At 34.1% G+C, this 20,300-nt stretch overlaps 1 protein-coding gene across 2 annotated transcripts in view; it reads right to left on the bottom strand.

Moving 5' to 3' along the window:
• CBLB (Cbl proto-oncogene B, E3 ubiquitin protein ligase) overlaps positions 1-20,300 on the bottom strand; it is a 216,023-nt gene that overhangs the window by 40,061 nt on the left and 155,662 nt on the right. For both annotated transcript variants that reach the window (XM_011952954.1, XM_011952953.1), the window contains exons 11-12: positions 8,493-8,678; positions 6,610-6,975 (exon numbers count right to left, since the gene is read on the bottom strand). In XM_011952954.1, the coding sequence (XP_011808344.1) occupies positions 6,610-6,975; positions 8,493-8,678 (552 nt within the window). The remainder of the gene's footprint in view (positions 1-6,609; positions 6,976-8,492; positions 8,679-20,300) is intronic.

Below are 20,300 nucleotides of genomic sequence, written 5' to 3'. Positions count from 1 at the left end.
GCAATGATGGCTATCACTAGTAAAACCACAAAGTACAATTAATGAGGTAACTTACTCTTGGAGGGCAATATCTAAGAAAATTAAATGACTTGTTCCAAATTTTTTGAAACAATCCATTAATCTGCTTTAAAATGCAAATGGCACTTTTTCTAACTGTTTCAGAAATAACATTTGTTACTGATGTATAGTAACTAAAGGATTTCTATAGCCACTGAAATGCTGTAGTGTCTTTTCTGAACCATTCATTTGATGTTTGGCATCCGATAATATTTTGCTCATGTTCTGTGTACTTACGTTTCGTCAAGGAGAATTTAGGCCACGTTGGGCCTCTTTCAGGACAAAAACTCTTATTACTCCTTTACCATTTTACAGCATATGCCTTATGGTGCTTTACACACGGTAGGGCTGAAACGAATATTGACTGCTGATTGGCTTAGATGTACTTATTAACGGAGGTATTAACTGGTGAAATGACTTTCCTTAGGTTTAGCTGAAAGAAACTCATTATTACTGAAATACTCTCAGCAAATATGTGTATGTATATACACACATAAATATACATACATACACACACACACACACACATATATATATATAATTTGTTTAATGGCTGTTATTCCTGCAAACTGTTCATAAATATGTACTAAGAGTTGACAATATGCCTAATACGAAACTTGGAATTCTGCATAGTTCTTTCCTAATTATTAGATTGAGACAGCAAAGAACCTAAATGTGCAGGTACTTTATAAAGTGATGATCATGTTTCTGTTCATCTAAAATGGCTGTTTGTATTTATGGATAGTGACTAAAGGACAAGATTTAACATTATGTCATTCTGAATTTCATGTTCTCACCTGCAACCATTTCATTACACCAGAAAATCATTTTAGCTGCCACTACCTGAGTGAGTACAATAAATCACAACTTTGGGGGCTAAAAATAAATACTTTATATATAATTGTCAAGATATCTAAAAAACCTCTTTGCAAATGATAAAAAAAAACTGTAGTTCTTCAAATGTACAGACTGACAGTATCAACTGAAGCAGTTCACACTGAAACCTCACTGAATCCTCAACTAAGAAACATCTTTTCATCCTCTGCATTCTTAGCTCACTGTCCCAAATCTATCACAATTGCATTGGAAATGCTACCAATTTAAATCTTCTAAATTCACAATTCTAATCCTAGTATTCCCCTGCCAGAAAAGAAAACTTTAAATGTTCTTTGCTGCCTACCAAATTATGATTACTTAATGTAGAATTCAAGACACTTCATAATTGGTTTCAACTTATCTTGCCATGGTCTTACCTCACCTGCCCACTCTTTTTATGCTATAGGCCATCCAAAACTGACTATATTATCACTAAACATATTCTCCCACCTCCATGCTATTCCTTTCTGTAATAACTACAAAAACAACAGCTGCCAGTCTTTTAATGTCTATAGCCAGTGACCCTCTTGCATGAAGCTTTATTACTTTTTCAGTCCTGCATCTTGGAATTTTTTTTTCTTCTTGGGGATCCCACACATTTTCTGGATGCTTCTCATATGCCTTACCTCTTAGTCACATACCTGTCTCATCCCGACTAGCTTTTCTGTGCTTTATTCCTCTTTGTATTCCCCAGAGTGTCCCGAACATGCTAGGTACTCATATAGCTGAATTAGGTAATGAGGTTGAAGAAATAAGAAAACAATAGTGGAAGTGTAGACTTGTGAAAGAAGTATAAACTGGCTTGTATAATTTATTAGAAATCTAGGTTATCTTAGATTAATATTTCTCTAAATGCCTCAAGGTATCATCTAATCCTAAAGTGTAAAATGTTTTCTTGTGATTCAGATATTGTTTAAAAACTGAAGATTAAAACATTTGGGACCCTTGAGATACACAGAAAACAATTTTGTGAAAATCTTCACACAATTAAGAAAAACATTTTTAAGAAATCTTACTAAACACAAGCCTTTTCCCGATCTTACACATGTCAACCCCTATGCATGGCAATCCCTACACATGCTACCTCAAAAGTACCCCTATATTTTGTCCTTCAACATCAGACTGAACATGAAACCAGTACATACAGAAGACTAATTTTCTGAAAGATAGCCCTCGAACTTTATAGATACCTTTAAGGTCATTAATATAAACATTTGCCTCTCCACCAAAAGTACAACAAGCCACAACTGCAAAAAGGGAAATCATTTGATGTATTTATCTTGCAACGTCTTCAAAAAATTATCATACAAAGGTCATCTTTAGAATAATGTCACTGTAAGTAACATGACCAGTTAAAGATAGTTTTATCACAAAAGAAACAGCAGTATTCTTACTGCCTCAAGAGAACCAATAATGACAGTTGGGTACAAAGTTAATATCTAGAAATAAGTAGATACATTTCAAGTTTCTAGTCATATTTTAATATATCTTTGGTAGAACTATTTTCCTCAGATAATTAAAACAAACCACCAACGACAGTAAATATCTAGCTAACAAGATGTCTATTAAGGAACAGCTTTATAAGGTGACCAAAATCTAAGACTTTCAGAGAATGGAAACAATGCTATAGGATAGAAATCTCTTACCAATAAAGTCAGATAAATAAACTTAATAACTCTTAGCCTGTAGATCCACATTTAAAAAGTACTACCTTGACTAGCTTTTGATTATGCCAGGTATGAGGGGAAGAGTAAAGGGAGTAAATGAATGTCACAAAAAATTCTTACACTTCATTTTAACTATGAGCTAGAAGAATTTTTTCCTCAGAGCTCTCTACAATTACCAGATGGAGTAATTAGAGCTTAATTTATTCCCATTTCCCCTACCATTCATTGTTCTAGTTACAATGCAAACAGAAAAGGCAAATGGTTCTATTGGATGATGGGAACTGACATACTGACAGGACAAGCAAAGAAGGGAAGCGAGTCCTCGCCCATCGACAGGGTATTGACTTTTATAAATTCCCGTGTGTTCCACATGTAATAATTAGTTTTCACTTCAATTTTTAGTACTTATCTACATTTTCTTATCTCTAAAATGGGAAGATGCTATTAAATTTGAAGCTTTGCCTCTAATGAAGACTACTAAACCTAAGCGGCAGTTTTTATGATTTGACCAAAAAAAAAAAAAAAAAAAGCATATTTGCTTACATTAGGGGGCCTGATGAATTATGTGAACAATAAAACAGTCTCCAAATATCGAAATTGCCACACTCTTTATCCCAATGATAAAGTAAGACAAAACAAAATGGCACTATTAGGTATGCAGGGTGAAAATATGTTGTTAATATCTACTATTTTCATTAAAAATCTTAGTCCCTTTAAAAAATAAAAATATCTCCCCTTTCTCTTCACCCGCTCTCTTTTTCTTATTGTATATGATCTACATATTTAAACTGACTACTCTTCTGCAGAGGAAAAAAATCCTATTTTAAACATGAAAACTGTGCAGGATACATAAAAACCTGTCCATTTGTAACTCCTTGCGTATCATGGCCATATTCTTCCTCCACCTTTTCTCCCCTGACCTACAGCTGCCTACACTCAAACCCAAGCACATATACTCCTTTTTCTCTGCCACTGGCTTTAGCGTTAGATTACTAGCACCAAGTGAGTATTATATTATAAACTTAACCAAGTTATAACTTGGTTATTGAGTGTCTACCAAACACTCATTAGGAACTATGCTAAATAAAAGAAAAAAGGAGTGAAACAAAGATGTTTTGGTTTATAAAACAGACAACTATTTTGAATAAAAATGCCAAGTGTTACAACTTATTTTGACACTCTATGTCCAGCTGTTATTTTTGGTTTTATTCCTGAACCAAGTGGTACAGAAATTCAGATAATTGGAAGCTAACTATTATCCTAGATACCAGATATTATTATTATTCCATTTTATATAAAGGAATAAAATAAAGTTCCACTTTATTTATAAGGAAAATAAGTGAGGTTGGAGACAAAGATGAAGTAAGTTGCTATACACACAAAGCCAGTACATTCTAGAGCAGAAAGTGAAATTCAGGCCTGATTTCGGAGCCTGGTAACAAACTCCAACCCAGGATCACAGAAACTGAGAATTACAGGATCCTAAGTGATTATGTCAGTTGTTAGTTGAAGCCAACCTCTTAAGTCTCCCAACAATGAAATGAGAGAGGAATTAGGCCTTTTCTACTTTATGTAAGTTCTGGTAAGCCCTATGATCTAATGAAGTGAAACCATTTTTCCTTCATAATGGTAATAAAAGAGGAGACATGTCTGTTTTATAGTTTTGTGGCATTCAATGAATCAAGTTCTTCTTTACAGTTCACTACAGAAGTTAATTAGGTTCAAAATAGAAATCTTAGAAGTCTAATTTTGGTTGAAACACCAAATCTAAGAGTAACATGAGATTAACCTGAGGATATTAGCATTGCAATATAAATACACAAAATATATGAGATTAGACCTTAGGGAATCTTAATGAAAATTATTTAGAACTAAGCAATAAAGTTTAGCTTTCAATAAGAGATAAAATTTTCACTCAGTCTTCTCTATTATACTAATTTGCATCAATGATCACAACATGAAAGTTCACATAGAAATATTTAAAGAAATGTTCTTATAACTGAACTCACAATATTTCATAACTAAAATTAATAAAATATAGTATCTCATACCAATAACCCAAGAAACTGTCACCCCAATTTTTGAAACTGTAACATTTCTTAAAAAAATTATCAGCCAATTTTCTAGAGCTTAGGAGGGCAAATTTATAATAGCATTAAAACTAGAACATGTTATCTAAAAGAACCCTGAAACAAGATATCTTCAATGAAATGGCTATGACAACTATTATATTTCAAGGATTTTTGAAGTCCATTTAGAAAATAAATTATAACACGCTGCGGAGTTATAACTAGGTAATTACAGCTTCTTCTAACACTCTTCCCAAGACAAGTGTGATCACATATGAATAAAAAGTTAAGGCTAAAGGGGGAAAAAAAAAACAACACTGAAAATTTTTGAAAATGAAGGGCAGGTCCTTCCAATCAGCATTCTAGGTTGTGGAAAAACTCTTTTGAGGATGAGCTCCCTACTGACAGAGATCATCATAAAATTGATTTTATTAGTATGTTTTCTTACATTTACATTATATTTAGATGACCCTGAGGAAACCTTTAGAGATCCTCATATTTATAATAGATGAGACTGAAGGTACCAAGTTGAATCACCAGCGAAGAGTCACAGCAAACTGCCACCACTCCTTACCTTTGTTTTGAATGCAGTGCTACTGAATTGTGACTCTTCCTTTCCTGGCTACCCCACATCACTGAGGTTAAATATTGTCATACAAAGTGTTCATTATCACTGTACCTCCACACACAGAGGAGCTGAGTGCAAGTCACGCTTCTTCCTTGTATCCTGAATATGTTATAAGACGAACTCACCAACTTTAACCATTATTTTGAAGGACTAGACTACTTCTGTAAAATATCAATTTAAGGTCTACAGAGATGAGATCACTTTAATATTACAGTCTTCAGAAGAGCCAAGGCCTCCATCAGTAAAGGGAAGATGGCAAGGATCTAATCTCAGAGTCAAAAGCATCCTGGAACCAAATACCAGAAATTATTACAGTATATCTCTGCCAAGGAACTACCAAGAATACCAAGAATTCTAAAGTAAATGATTTCTGCTGCTGTCTCTTCAGTTTCCTGTACACATAAACTCCTTCCTGGACATATAAATGACAGTGGTAACATCCTTCAAGTGAGAAGTCAACAAAGGTGAGAATCTCTCAGTTTTAGGGGAAAAGAACTTGACTTTTAAGAGTGAACTTGGTTTAGTGTTTTTGAGTATATAGGAAGTTCATTTTACTTGGTTGCCTAATGTGTACTGTCCCAGGTAACAATAACTAACTCCAGCAACAGATTTATGACATGTACAGTAACACGACTTGTAAAAATTGGATGGAACTAAAACAGTTTGTTAAAAATACAGTGCTGACCAGACGCAGTGGTTCACACCTGTAATCCCAGCGCTTTTGGGAGGCTGAGGCGGCAGGATCACCTGAGCTCAAGAGTTCAAGACCAGTCTGGCCAACATGGTGAAACCCCATCTCTACTAAAAATACAAAAAGTAGCCAGGTGTGGTGGCAGATGCCTGCAATCCCAGCTACTCGGGAGGCTGAGGCAGGAGAATCGCTTGAACTAGGGAGACAGAGGTTGCAGTGAGCCGAGAGCACGCCATTGCACTCCAGTCTGGGGGACAAGAGCAAGGCTTTGTCTCAAAAAAAAAAAAAAAAAAATGCTGTGCTGATTATACCACCACTAAGTTGTTAATAGAAGAAATTTTTGGCAAATGAAATAAGGGAAGGTGAAATAAATCTCTGGCAAATTGTCTAGTGTCTTCACATTAAAATTAAATCATTACTTAGAACCTCCTGACTTCTCTTAAGCTCAAATTTTAATGAGCTTCTGATTATTTATAACTTGGGGATAATTAAAGACTTGCTGGGAAGTGCCATGCTAGGCAAAAAAAAAAAAAAAAAAAACACTTCCCAACCTTTTATGCTACTGACCATCAGAAGCATTTATAAGCAGATTCTCTAGCTTCTGCTTTGCATATTTCTTACCTTAGCTCCTTCTAAAGGCAAATCATGGCGTCTGTGTTTCCGCATAAGCACTGGGTCAGAGCCCACTCTACTGTGCCTTCCATTTACATTTGAACTCGCTGTGATTCCAGGTTTTGGAGAGCCCTCTCCTAGGAGTCGACATCCCACAAGCTGATTAGTCCCAAACACATCCCGAGGGCACCATGCTTCAAGAGGCATTGGTGGGTCTCTGGAAGGCACGCTTTCCACATGATGGATGTGTCTACTCAGTCTATTGTCTGGTGGGATTGGGGGAGGTCTTTCAGGTGGCGGTGGAGGAGGATCTCTTAAGGGAGGAGGTGGTGCTGGGAGTGGTTTATCTTGTTTTCTCACCATGCAAGGAGAAGACTAAAGGAACAGAAGAGAGAGAAAACAAACTAAAAGTTGTACCATGCATTGAAATAACTTTCAAACACGTATTATTGCTTTAATTTTCTAAGCAAACAAGGAGTTTTACTAGATTCTTGTGCCATCTTTTAATACGTTTCTTTTATTACCAGTTAATGAAATTTAAATGAGAATAAAAAACTCATAAATACATTTCATTAGGATTTAAAAAAAAACAGAAATGAGTACATAAAACTAAATGTTAAGTTACAGAAATGATACAGAAACAAGTAGATCAAAATCATATGATGACTTTGACATAAAATGTCAATAATTTATTTGCACATTTCTATGATTTAGGTGAGAGGAGAAAAGTTGTCACTGTTCTAGTTTTTTTAAAGAGTAACTTGATTTGTAGTATTTGTAATATTTTTAGAAGATTAAAAGCTTTTTCTTTAATTTTGTTTTCATCAGTGTGATACAGCATAACTGACATGGGGGCAAATGTGCTCTGCTTCTTTATCAGTTATTACCAGAATAATAAAAGATCACAAGTAACAGAGCAGCACTACATATCAAATTACTTCAATTTTATGAATTCTTACAGTATTTCAAAAGATCAGGCTGATTCTTACATAGAAATATAAAGGTATAGATCAATGAATTGAATGTGTATGCTTTTCATAGCTTTTGACTTTTATTTACATGGTTAATCTGATGATTGATTTGTAATTTTAATGTTAGAAAGTAGCAGAGAAAAAAGGAATCTGGTGTGTTTACATAATTCTAAATGGTATTCTAATAATGTGTGATCTTAAAACCAAGTTAACTGGTAATACAGGAAAATCAAACACTACTAAATATATTGTGCTTCCAACAAATTTTAGACAACAGAGCATGTTACCAAATAAAATTAATTTTTAAAATCTTATACTTATCAAATTTGAAGAAAAAATCCACACAATAAAATAAATTGTAGGCTTAACTGTAGAGTAAGAATTATGTCTTTAATATTAAACAGTAATATAATTACTTTGCAAATATTGCAATTCATTGTAATTAATTTCCCGAGGTTTAAAAACTACATATAATTCTCTCTTCTGAGTCACCCTGAAACAAGGGTGATAATTCGTCATACCTTAAGCCCTTATGCAAATATACTCCCATCACATTTTTCTTGTCATGGCACTATAAAAATGAGTGCAAAATACCATTTGATAACAGCATGCAAATTATTTCACTGCATATAATGACCTTTTAAATCTATTTTACAAAATAACCATACTTACTCTGCTACTTATTTTGGTAAATCATGGGCCTACAGACATATGCTCTCTTTCTGCAAAAATTATGTGTAACTTTTATAGTAATAAAACAAGAAACATGAACATGTGCTCACCATAAACTAAATGAGAAACTCATCAAACTTGTTCACAATTAAAAGCACAAAAAATACGAGTAATGGAATTTAGAAGAATCTGAGCAATCAATAATTGTCTTACAAAATTTTATCTGTGTTTCTAATAAATTTGATCTACCTTTGGTGAACCCGTTGGGCTGCCACAGGGAGATCTAACTATGCCTTTCTGAATTAGATCCAGGCGAGGAGGCACTGGTGGCAGGCTTAGATGTGGGATCTGGAGTGGGTCAGGCTGTGGCTTTCTTCTCTGGGCAAGGGGAGAGGATCCTGGTGATGTGACTGGTGAGTTCTGCCTGTCAGTGCACTAGAATAGAAAAAGAGAAAGATGCCGCTGTTTATTAGCTGTGCAGAGTGTTCTCTGTTCTTAAAGAACACATTTAGTTGGAAGAAGGTTTCCGGCACCATATATTTGTTAAAATGAATTCCCTTAGTTTACCCTGATTAATAGAAGCAAATAGTTCACATTGTCCCTCAAGGGTAGTATTACAAAAAGAAGAGATTGATAAGTTTTTCTTACATATTGCAGAAAGGGGCTAAGAAAAAAGAACAGCGAAAGTATAGTATAAAGACAATCAAATGCAGATATTCTTCAAGAAACCCATCTATATTTTCTGAGGAAGCCAGAAACACATAATGCAATAATGCACATTGCTCTTGGATCTCTATATTATAAATTTTTTTGCTCGTCCTTTGTACATTCTAATAGTTGGCTATTGGCTTTGTTCCAAACGTGTATCTTGTACATAGTCTATTTTCCTGCAAATCAGTGAAATCAGGTGGGGTTTTTAAAAAAATTGTACGTTTAAAATAAGCAGGTTTAAGCCCATTTTTTTTCCTTAATACTACACATGGAAAAGATTCTCAAGTTAAACATTTTTCTTGAAACACAATGAACTATATCTAGGAAAGTCTGTCTGTACTTCTGGCAAAAACTGATTAAGTTTCTGTTACCACAAGTTTTCCATATTGTCTAGTAGATAAAGTAGCATCAAAAAGCCAGTAAGTATTTCAATTTGTATGTAATGCTTCCTATTGCATAAGGTTGTGTGTTTGTGTGTGTGAGTGTATCTATATGTTTTAATGCAGCATAACCTGATTTCTATTTGTTCTAAAAGCCATATAGTTAATCAAGTAGCCTTAACAGGATAAACAATATTCTGTTCTAAAATACTGGGCAGTTTCCTTTTCAAGTCTAAGTTACTAGCTCTTTCAAGATTTAGGCTTACTTTTTACAACACTACCTATCATGCTTTGATATTGTTCTGTTTCTGAATGCTAGTGTTTATAGAGTTCTAAACTTATTTGTAAGCCATTTTCCTACTAACGTTACTTACCTTTGTACGAATTGCTGATGTCATCACTTGACAGTTTAATATGAACTCAGCAGCTTTATCATTTAGTCTGTCTTTAACTGAGATAATAGATTTGTGTTCACATTCACACTTTGTTACACTGTATAAGGCTTTTGTTAATTAACTAAAATTCATACTTTATTCAGATTTTCTTAGTTTATACCCAATGTCCTTTTTCTTCTCCAGGATCTCATGCAGGACATTATCTTAGTTTTTATTATGACGTCTCCCTACTCTCCTTTTGGCTCTGACAGTTTCTCAGACATCCATTGTTTTGGATGACTTTCCAGGTTTGTAGAGTACTGGTTAGAGATTATCCAGAATGTTCCTTTATTGGGATTTGTCTAATTTTTAAAAATAATTAGCCTGGGGTTAAAAGTTTTGAGGAGTAGAACCATGGAAAAAAAGTGTCATTCTGACCACATCATATCAAGGATCCATGCTATCAACACGATTCATCACTGCTGTTGTTGACCTTAATTACCTGACTGTGGTATTGTTTATCAGACTTCTTCACTGTTAAGTTTCTTTCTTTTTTCTCCTCCTTCCCATAGTATACAATTTGCAAGGAAGTCACTGCACAGCCCACATTTATATAGTTGGAAATTTATGCATCCTTTGTAAAGACTTTTTAAAAATAAATCTGAAGCCAGCCCTGGTGGCGATGCCTGTAATCCCAGCACTTTGGGAGGCCAAGGCAATAGCCTGGGCAACACATGGTAAGACCTCCTCTTTACTAATCTTTTATTTTTTTTTATTAGAAGGGTGTGGTGGTATACGCCTCCAGTCCCACTACTCAAGAGGTTGAGGCAGGAGAATTCCTTGAGCCCAGGAGTTTGACTTTACAGTAAGCTATATCGTACCACTGCACTCCAGCCTGGGCAACAGAGCAAGACCCTGTCTCTAAAAAAACAATAAAATAAATAAATCTGGGTAGCTAAACAGAAGACCATACCTCTGATATGCCTGAATATTGTCATGACATTACTAAACTGCAAAGTCTTTGTCTGTGTTGGTGCCGAATAACACAATCATTCAACAAAATTCAACATAATTTTACATTACAATTTTAAGCAACACTTCTTTTTAAAAAATTATTGATTCTTTTTCATACCTTTTAGCTTGGTTATGGTAAGTCGAAAAAATTCAATTCTCACTGAAGGAGAAAATACAGAATCTCTATAGTCACAAACTGACTTTAGTACAGTCAGTGATTCTTAACTAAAGAAGAGTTCTACCCAGAAAGTCACAGGGCCTCACATGTTCCATAAATTTGAACCTTCTGGAGCAAAACTAATCCCAAAGTCATCATAGATCAGAAAAAATTCCTCATGTAAAGCTATTTGCGTCACAGAACCTTGACACTGTAGATCAGCAATTGTCACAGGACAACTAATTCTCCAACATTCCTATCAGGATAAATTATATTCTCTGAGAACTAGAAAGGCTGTTACCTGAGAAAAATGCTTTGCTGATACGGCTACTATCCTTTACAAAGAAGAATCAAGAAGCAAAGCTATCAATACTGCTTCCAGCCCAAATAATGTATTTTTATATATATAGAAAGAATGCATAGTTCTTTAGTTACTTGCAAAGACACTTTTCAGGGCTAGATGCACACACTGCAAAGACTGCTGAATGAGACAGACCTGTGCTCCTCCAAGCACTTTTCTTCTGCAAATATTTTCCTACTTCTCTCATTTACTGTAACAGGACACAGAATTGTGATAGAGCTAACAGCCCATCATCAGTATTAGAACTTGACTTTCACCCTACAGTGGATTAATTACTAATATTTAAGCAGTTACTAAACTTCTAGTATGTTTCAATAATGGGGTAAACTTGATTTGAAATGTGTTGAAGAGCCTGTTAGATACTGAAAGAGTATAATGAAAATCCTCAGAACAGACATCCAAACCAGTGTATGTGGCAAAGTAATAACCTTGAAATTTTAGATACTTCCAGATGAGCAGACTACCTGAAGCTTTGTGAACGTAAGTGGAAGCACACCTTGCTTAGCGCAATTCATACTGTGTTCTGAAGGTGATTATGTACTGTTCTTTTGAATAATTACTTCATTTTGAAGCAATACAGTATCTGTAAGTTGGCTTAGTTAGAAGGATTTTATGGAGAGTATGTAAAGGACCAAAATATCTTTCACCTTTATTGATTATATGTACTAAACTCACCAAACCTCATTTTCCTGAGTTCTCCTAAATTAGAGTAAAATTCTCACCTAAGAGTAGATAATTTAACAATGCTCTTTTGATAGTAATGCATTATTCTTTGCTGAATCTTTTACTATTTTTAAAAACAATTATGCAATTAGCGTGCTGAAGCTTTGCGTTAACTTTCATTGCTGGTAAAATTCAAACACTATAAAGATTTGTAAACATTTTTAGTAGGTACTGTTCATATAGAAGGTCATTTTTAATTTATTTGAGTCATCACAAATTGTATTTTTCTTTCCTTCCTATTTGAAAGTCTAAGGAAAAAAGGAAATCTAGCACAATGTTGCACAATCCAGTCCATAATTAATTTTTTGGATGAGATATTAAAAATTCAGGACATCAGAATTTATCAGCTTGCTTTAAAGAATAAAAAGTCTGCTCTTTTTTATCCTTCTGAAAAATAAAAAAAAAAGTAGATCAATTCAACGTAGACTGAAATTATTTCTCCTTTAAAAGACAATGCTGTCTTTATGTAATATCTGTATTTTTAATTTTTATTTTTGCATTTTAGAAGACTAAATTCTAGAGTAACAGGCTTTGCCCCTGTACAGGTAATCACCAGGTAATTCAAATGTCTCTATAGCTGGGACCTGAATGTGGGAATTCATCTTTAGTCTACCAGTTCATATCATCCCCTAAATCGACTCCTTATCAGCCATTTCCTTCACCCTTTTCTGGGCCTTCTTCCACAGTTCTAATCCCCAGTTCAATTTACCCAGGCTATTTATCTTTCTCTACATATGATAGGTGATAAAGAGAGCTGTTGGAGTAAAACAGTAACAACAAACAAACACAGAACCAATCCCCTGGCTCAGGTTTAAATTCTAAGACTGTGAACTGTGCTAATTATCACTTACTGATTTGTCCAGTATTCCTCTTAATCACTACTACTTCCACTGTGTATAAAAATGCAGACCAAACACATAAGTATAAAACATCTTGGGTAGAAAAGTAGGAAAGGATTCATTTAAATTCTGAATAACAACAGTTAATATTTTGTTCATACGGATACTTTTGATTAGAAAATGTAAATTTCAAGTATGGTTATCTAACTAAGCTCTAATGCCAACTGGTTATAAAGAACATTTTTTTTTTTCATTTGAGTAATCATATAAATAAATGTATAACCTGATTTCAAACCACAGATCTCCTATATTTAAATTTCCTATATTCAAATTTCTTATATTTAAATTTCAGTTATACCATAAAGATGCTATGAGGTCTTGAAAATGTCACTACCTATTGGTGTTGTTATCTGCAGATTAAAGAATAAAATTAATCCATTTGACAGGAACATTATGGGTTAATAAAATTAAATAATGCATTATAAAATAAATGCTGATGTAAAACATTTATAAACATGTAAAACAAATGCTGATGCAAAATATTTAATTTTTATTTAGATGAAATGATTAGGAAAATGGATTATTTTGATGTAAAAGGGATAGAATGTAATCTATTATCTCTAAATTTCTAGTCAAAGCTTGCCCATCTACACTGCCAAAAGGTCATTATAGTTATTTTTAAACAAAATGCCCATCCTTGTTATTTCTTATTTTCTCCCAGACAATTCCTCCCACTATCAACTCTAAACAATGCAATAGTAACAAAATCAAATATCTAACCAAATAATTAAATTAAGTAAATATGCATTCAAAAGTCAAACAGAAATGCCTCTTGGACTATTTGCTATTATTAGCACTGACCTTTAAAAAAACAAACTTAGAATTTTATTTAACATGATTAGGTTCTTTCTTCTTAACATAGAAAGGGTCTTAAACAAAAAAAAACAACAAATGATAACAAGAAAATAGTTTAAGAATCGGATTAGGCTTATAAGTTTAGGGGTATGCGTGTTGTCAAACTGTTTGCTATAAAAAACACGTTTTACTGGTTTTGGCAGTCCTATCCTTGTATCTTTTCAATTTTCTGTTTATTTCACTTTTTCTGTCTTCATTACAAAGAACATAATTTCACTGCAGGAAATTTTGGAATTATAAGGAAATACAAAGATATTTTAAAGAACACTTACATATAGCCATTGGTGATGGTTCCTAATCACATACACAATGTTAAATCTACTCAATATTTGTTAGCATTATACAGAAAAAAATTAGCTGACGTTAAACATTCTTCATGAATATAATTTTAAAGTATGCGTATATGGATGTATCAGCATTTATAAAACCATTCCTGTGCAATGAATACTTAGCTGTTTTCAAGTTTCCTTTATTATAAAGTAGTATCATAAAGTATCATAAAGAAATATTTAACCATATATGTGCTAGTTTTTAAGGAAAGAATCCTAGAATTTTTTTAAGCACAAGATTCTAGACATGTAACTGTGTCAAATTTATGAACATTCTTAAGACACTTTTGCTGTCCAGATGGTAAAACCAATTTATTCTTATAAAACCAATTTATTCGTGTATTTCTTCTTTGGGTCACTAGCTTTTTATGTTTTTTTTTTTTTTTTTTTTTGTCCCCATACCCACTAATTTCCTCTTTGTTGATTTGAGTGTGCTCTTTATATATTAGGATAACGAACCTCTTTCTTTTATATTGCTGTCACTATTTTTTCTGCAGTTTAATTTTTCTGACTTTTCATGGTAGAGATTTCACCTGTGCTCTTCTGATTTTCATATGTTAATGAACGACTAAAGTATCATGTCTTTTTGGGCACTGCTTAAATGAGTTCCTTTCTTCGTCACTCCTTCATGTTCATCTCTCTACTCTTAAGCCAAATAAATATAAGTACGGAAAAATTATGTCATAAAGCATAGAAAGTAGAATGTGAACACAGAATTAACTGTACAGAATTTATTCACAATATCAAAAATCTTTATGTAGTGGTAACTGCAAAAGTTGGGAAAGACAGAAACATCCCTTCAAATTACAAGACACTGAGTAGTATCATTTCATTCCTTTATCTTGATTTTAGGTGATTCCCACATTTTTCTAGTATTACACTTGTTTCTAAAACTTTATGATAAATTATCGGTTTCAGCTTCTTACCAAATCCAAAGGCTGAGCCAGCCTTGATTCCTTCCTGTATTATCATCACACCAGTGTATTTGTCTAATTAACAATTTCTCTTAAGTTCTCTAGTCCTGGTAACACTGAGAATATCTTTTACAAACTAGAATACTGGTGTTCTAGAAATTTAAAGACCACATTGGATTCTTTATGTCTACATACTCACCCTTTGCCTTTGGAAATTAATAAATACTGTTATTTATTTTTCTGACAAAATGCACAGAATCCTTTTTTAGGATCCACGAGGAATAGAGAAATCCACATTTTCAATCTTAACAGAAAATCCTGACAGAAAAAAACTCAAGAAGTAAAGTAGTCAAAAGCCCATCTCATTATGTTCAGTAATTACCAATAATAATCGGGGACTCATTCTATTTTAGTCATTCTTCATTTTATCCACACCTTTAAAGAGCCATTTTATAAAAACATTAATAAGATCCATTATTATGGAAATGGAAAAACATTCGGTAAGAAACTTCAAGTACAGTCAGGCTTATTATAAAAACAGGACAAGATAAAACCTCTCCAATTACTAATAGGATGAGCGTTCTGACAGTCCCAGAGATAATCAAAGTCAATTTTATAATACTTTTAACAAGATTTTTACTTAATGCATTTCCATATCTGAACAAGGTATATATATGTATTACAATAAGGATGATGAGAAGGACTCAAGAGAGTCAGTGTTTTTCTATAAATGAGTGAAAATCAATGAAGGACATTGATAAAACATTTACCACATGATAAAATATTCTAAGTATACTTTACTTGCTATTGTTCTCTTCTTTTTTTTGCTTTATTTTGTGAACAAAACAAAAATCAAGAGTATTTAAAATAGTAGCCTACACAGAATATTATTCAGAGAGGGTATATGCTACAAAAATGCTTACACACACACTCACATATTCATATGTAATTACAGCTTAAGTAAATGACTTTCGTTGTCTATTTTGGAGTACCTCCACAGATAATAAACAAAAGCCTATATGAAGAATATTGTGCTAGAGCAACACAATCATTTCCTGCTTACCCACAGTCATACTTCTAGAAGTCTCAACCTATAAGAATTTGGGGAGAAACCCAGAATGAAACAGGAAAGTTCTCTGAAGTAGGAGGAACATTTTTTTTTTTCTACTTCTTCCTACAGAAAGAGAATGTAGGCACCCTGCTACCTTCCTAAGAATATGGACATTTGATTTGTGTGTAAAATGAAGCTAACTCAAAGGCTGAATTACTGTCTGTGTTCTACTAGTAATTTCCGGAAATTTTCAAATTAGAAGCAATAAAGAAGTGGAGGAAAACAGAAACCTATATACTAAGAAATGCCAATTGGAATAAGAGCTGATTTCTCTTTGAGATCTGGCAGGGAAGTGGTCAACAAAGTTGCCAACAGGTCTCCTTTAAAGTAGTGCAGTCTCACACCTGGGATAACCTCAAGGGCACTGTTCTACCGAAATACTGACCACTGTTAACACAAGTGATGATACTGCTTCTCCTTGAAATACCTTCTTATAAGAGGGACTTGATCTCCTGGCCTATGATCAGCCTCCATAACCTTGAAATTTCTTTAAAGTTTTATATTTTACTTTAAATATTTATACAAATTTTACATCCTGATCCAAATATATGTGTGATTTTAATTTAAATTTATGGTTCTCTTCTCTTTATGCAACCTACCCTTAGATTTTGTAGCAAAATGTTAAGATTCTAGAAATGTGTCGTGTTGACTGTAGTGGCTTCTTATGCCCTTTGGTTCACTCAGCTGCATAACCAATTTTGAGAAGGCAGGGAAGGGTGACATATAATTCAGAAATATTTCCATAAAAATGGCTGAGAAACAAGAACATTCTGAGAATTAAAGGAATAAATTTCAGTCACTGAAAATAATGGTTTCATGTGAAACCCTTATTGCTCTCCAAATGCCAGCTAAAGCTGGTTCGAACAAGCAATTGCTATTTGGTTACTGTAGTTCTTCACCCTACTTTAGATAATACTTAATCATTTCAACTTAATTACACAGAAAATAAGAACAATTATCTTATTTATTTATCTAAATTATTTAATCCTTAAAATAGTGTTTCAGCTAACATGTTGACAAGTTTGCATTTTCTGAGCTTCAAATTTGAAATATGGTTTAACAGTAAATTATTTTAATGTGGTCGTGCAACGAAATTATAACTATATAGATGTTAATATGTTAAAGAAATACAACTAATTGCTTGGTAACCAACATAATTTTGGCATCTAATTCTTCCTAATGGAATGATATTGTATCTAAAAGAAAAACTTCCACAGACAACTCAAAAATACCGATAACTGAACTCTTAGAAGTACAGCAATATTTCAGGAGTCTTAAATAACACTAGTATAAAAAATGTGGCCAGGTGTGATGGCTCACACCTGTAATCCTGGCACTTTGGGAGGTCGAGGTGGAAAGATCACTAGAGGCCAGGAGTTCAAGACCACACTGGGCATTAGAGTGAGATCCCATCTCTATTAATCTATTTTAAAAATAATATTAATAACAACTAATACTTAGCATTTTCCATGTGCCAGCACTGTTCTAATGTCTTTTTATATATATGAACTCATTTAATCTTAAAGAGGCAGAGTCTTATGGACCAAGTACTTGAGGGAAAGGGAGTGGAAGGGGTGTTAAATAAAGCAAGGCACATAGATACTAAGTAGGAAAACTAGAAGATGAGCCCAGGCAGTTTGATTCCAAGAGGGTAGCTCTACTTAAGAATAGAACAAGTAAGAACAGTGTCACCACTGATCATTTAAAAAACAAACAAACAAACAAAAACAACTTTCTCAAGGGTGTACTGTGTATCAAGCATCATGCAAAGCTCTAAGAATGAAAAGAAGAATAAAGCATAGTCTGTGTCCTCAGGGAGCTGACAATCTACCAGAGGCAGTGGACTCAAAACTGAGTAAAAGAGTTCAAGTGTTGTTTCTTTTAACATACTATGTATTCAAGTTATTTTTGAGAAATATGTAACAATGTCTTCAAGGTATCCTATGACATCATACACCACTTGGATGAGGCAGCTGTTTCTTTTGTTAATCACATGCTAATAAAGAAAATATCACTATTTCGTATGAAGAGCTTTTAGAAAATCAGTAAACAGAATGCAAATAAATGAGAAACAACAAACCTGTGACTTTGGATTGCTTACTGTCACTCATGACTCTACCTAAACGTTATGAGAAGGGAGTGGTGAGGACTAGACTATTAGTACTATAGTCAGAATCGTTCTTCTTGGGTAGGATCACCCACGTTGCAGGATTGTTAGTATCTCTGGCCCATTCTCAATGCCAGCAGTATTTGCCACCTTTTAGTCATTGCAAAAACCAAAAATGTCCCCATATATTACTGAATACCCTCAAGAGGCAAAATTGCCTATAGTTGAGAACCATGTTCTACATTTCCAATGTCTATTTTTATTTTTGTATTTCACTTCTGTTGTAATTTTTGTCCTTACAGCTCCAACACGGACTCTAATCCTGTGAGTCAGATTTAAATAGATAACATAAAAAGGCAACACCTTCCTAAAAATAGCTGCAACAACACTGTGATATGTACCCACCTCTCTTTCCTTAGGATCAGGAATACTATGCAGCAGCAGTCCCCAACCTTTTTGGCACCAGGGACTGGTTTCATAGAAGACAATTTTTCCACAAATGGTGGAAGGGAGGGGAAGGGGATGGTTTGGGGATGACTCAAACGTGTTATATTTATTGTGCACATTATTTCTATTATTATTACGTTGTAATATATAATGAAATAATAATACACCTCACCATAATTTAGAATCAGTGGGAGCCCTGAGCTTGTTTTCCTTCAACTAGACAGTCCCATCTAGGAATGATGGGAGACAGTGGCAGATCATCAGGCATTAGATTCTCCTAAGGAGCGCACAACCTAGATCCCTCCCATGTGCAGTTCAAAATAGGGTTCATACTGCTATGAGAATCCAATGCCACTGCTGATGTGAGAGGAGGCAGAGCTCAGGTGGTAATGTGAGCTATGGGGAGTGGCTGTGAATACAGATGAAGCTTTGCTCACTAGCCTGTTGCTCACCTCCTGCTGCATAGCCTGGTTCCTAACAAGACACAGACTGGTACTGGTCCACGGCCTGGGGTTTGGGGACCCCTGCTTATAGAGGCTTTCTTCACACTTATTAGGAAAAGCAGTGTTTAGATGACATGTTAAGTTTTTAACTAGCAAGATGTATTTCAATTGAAGAAGGCAACAAAGGAGAATGCATAAAAAAGAATAACTCCCTTGACTTAAGGTCATACCCATTTTTGTTCTAATATGGCCATTCATTAAGATTTTAAATATTATTTTAAGAAAATACAATGTTTAAGACCATAAGAACTAATCTGGGCTCATTCACTAGTTCAGTCTGTCAACATTTTAATTTTATATGTGAATTTTTATTTATTTCAAATGTAAATGTTATGTATTTGGTGATTAATACTGTGAAAAACTGCTAAGATTCCTCTTAATCCTCTGGCAAAATGAAGCAAATCTCTGGGTAGCAACAGATCTTCTTTTTTAGCTGTGATCTGATTGAAGTCAGAGAGAAGGCTGTGATCTTACCCATCACATCCTGAACTTTCTCTGAGCGCTCACATCTGATCTCATTATCCCAGGATTCTGACAGCTTGAAAACTCGGGCAACGATATAGACTCAGGCAAAATAGAAAACATATTCTAGTTAGAATCATAAAATACCTTTTATCAAAGAGGGAATCAAAAAGTATGTATTATAGACTTCTAGGTTCTATTGCTTCTGTAAGCATTAGCATTACTAAACACATTTAACTATAAAAGAAATAATAGAAATACACTATATGTTTAGTATGCTACTATTTATAAACTCCAGCTGTGGGGTATCACCTTGGTAACAGGAATATACAATCAAAGCATGTTTCCATGCTACCATGGAAGCATTACTCATTTAAAGAATGTAATATGCTTAAGACAGGCAGAAACAATTTCACAATATTGTCATTGGCCCACTCATAAAAGAAGAAAAAGATGAGTGTTCAAAATGGCAGATAGAAACAATGGAACCATTCTGTTGGACAATCACTGGCAGTTACTCTTTTAACTGAGAGAATAAAATGTTGTAAAAATAAATGAGTAAGGCCAGGCATGGTGGCCCATGCCTATAATCCCAGCACTTTGAGAGGCTGAGGCAGCTGGATCACTTGAGGTCAGGAGTTCGAGACCAGGCTGGCCAACACGGTGAAACCCTGTCTCTACTAAAAATACAAAAATTAGCCAGGGCCGGG

This window comes from Colobus angolensis, unplaced genomic scaffold (genome assembly GCF_000951035.1).
Source record: "Colobus angolensis palliatus isolate OR3802 unplaced genomic scaffold, Cang.pa_1.0 Scaffold353, whole genome shotgun sequence".
NCBI classification, from domain to species: Eukaryota; Metazoa; Chordata; class Mammalia; order Primates; family Cercopithecidae; genus Colobus; species Colobus angolensis.
The sequence above is the reverse complement of the archived record's forward strand: the minus strand, read 5'-3'. Positions and strand labels throughout refer to the sequence as shown.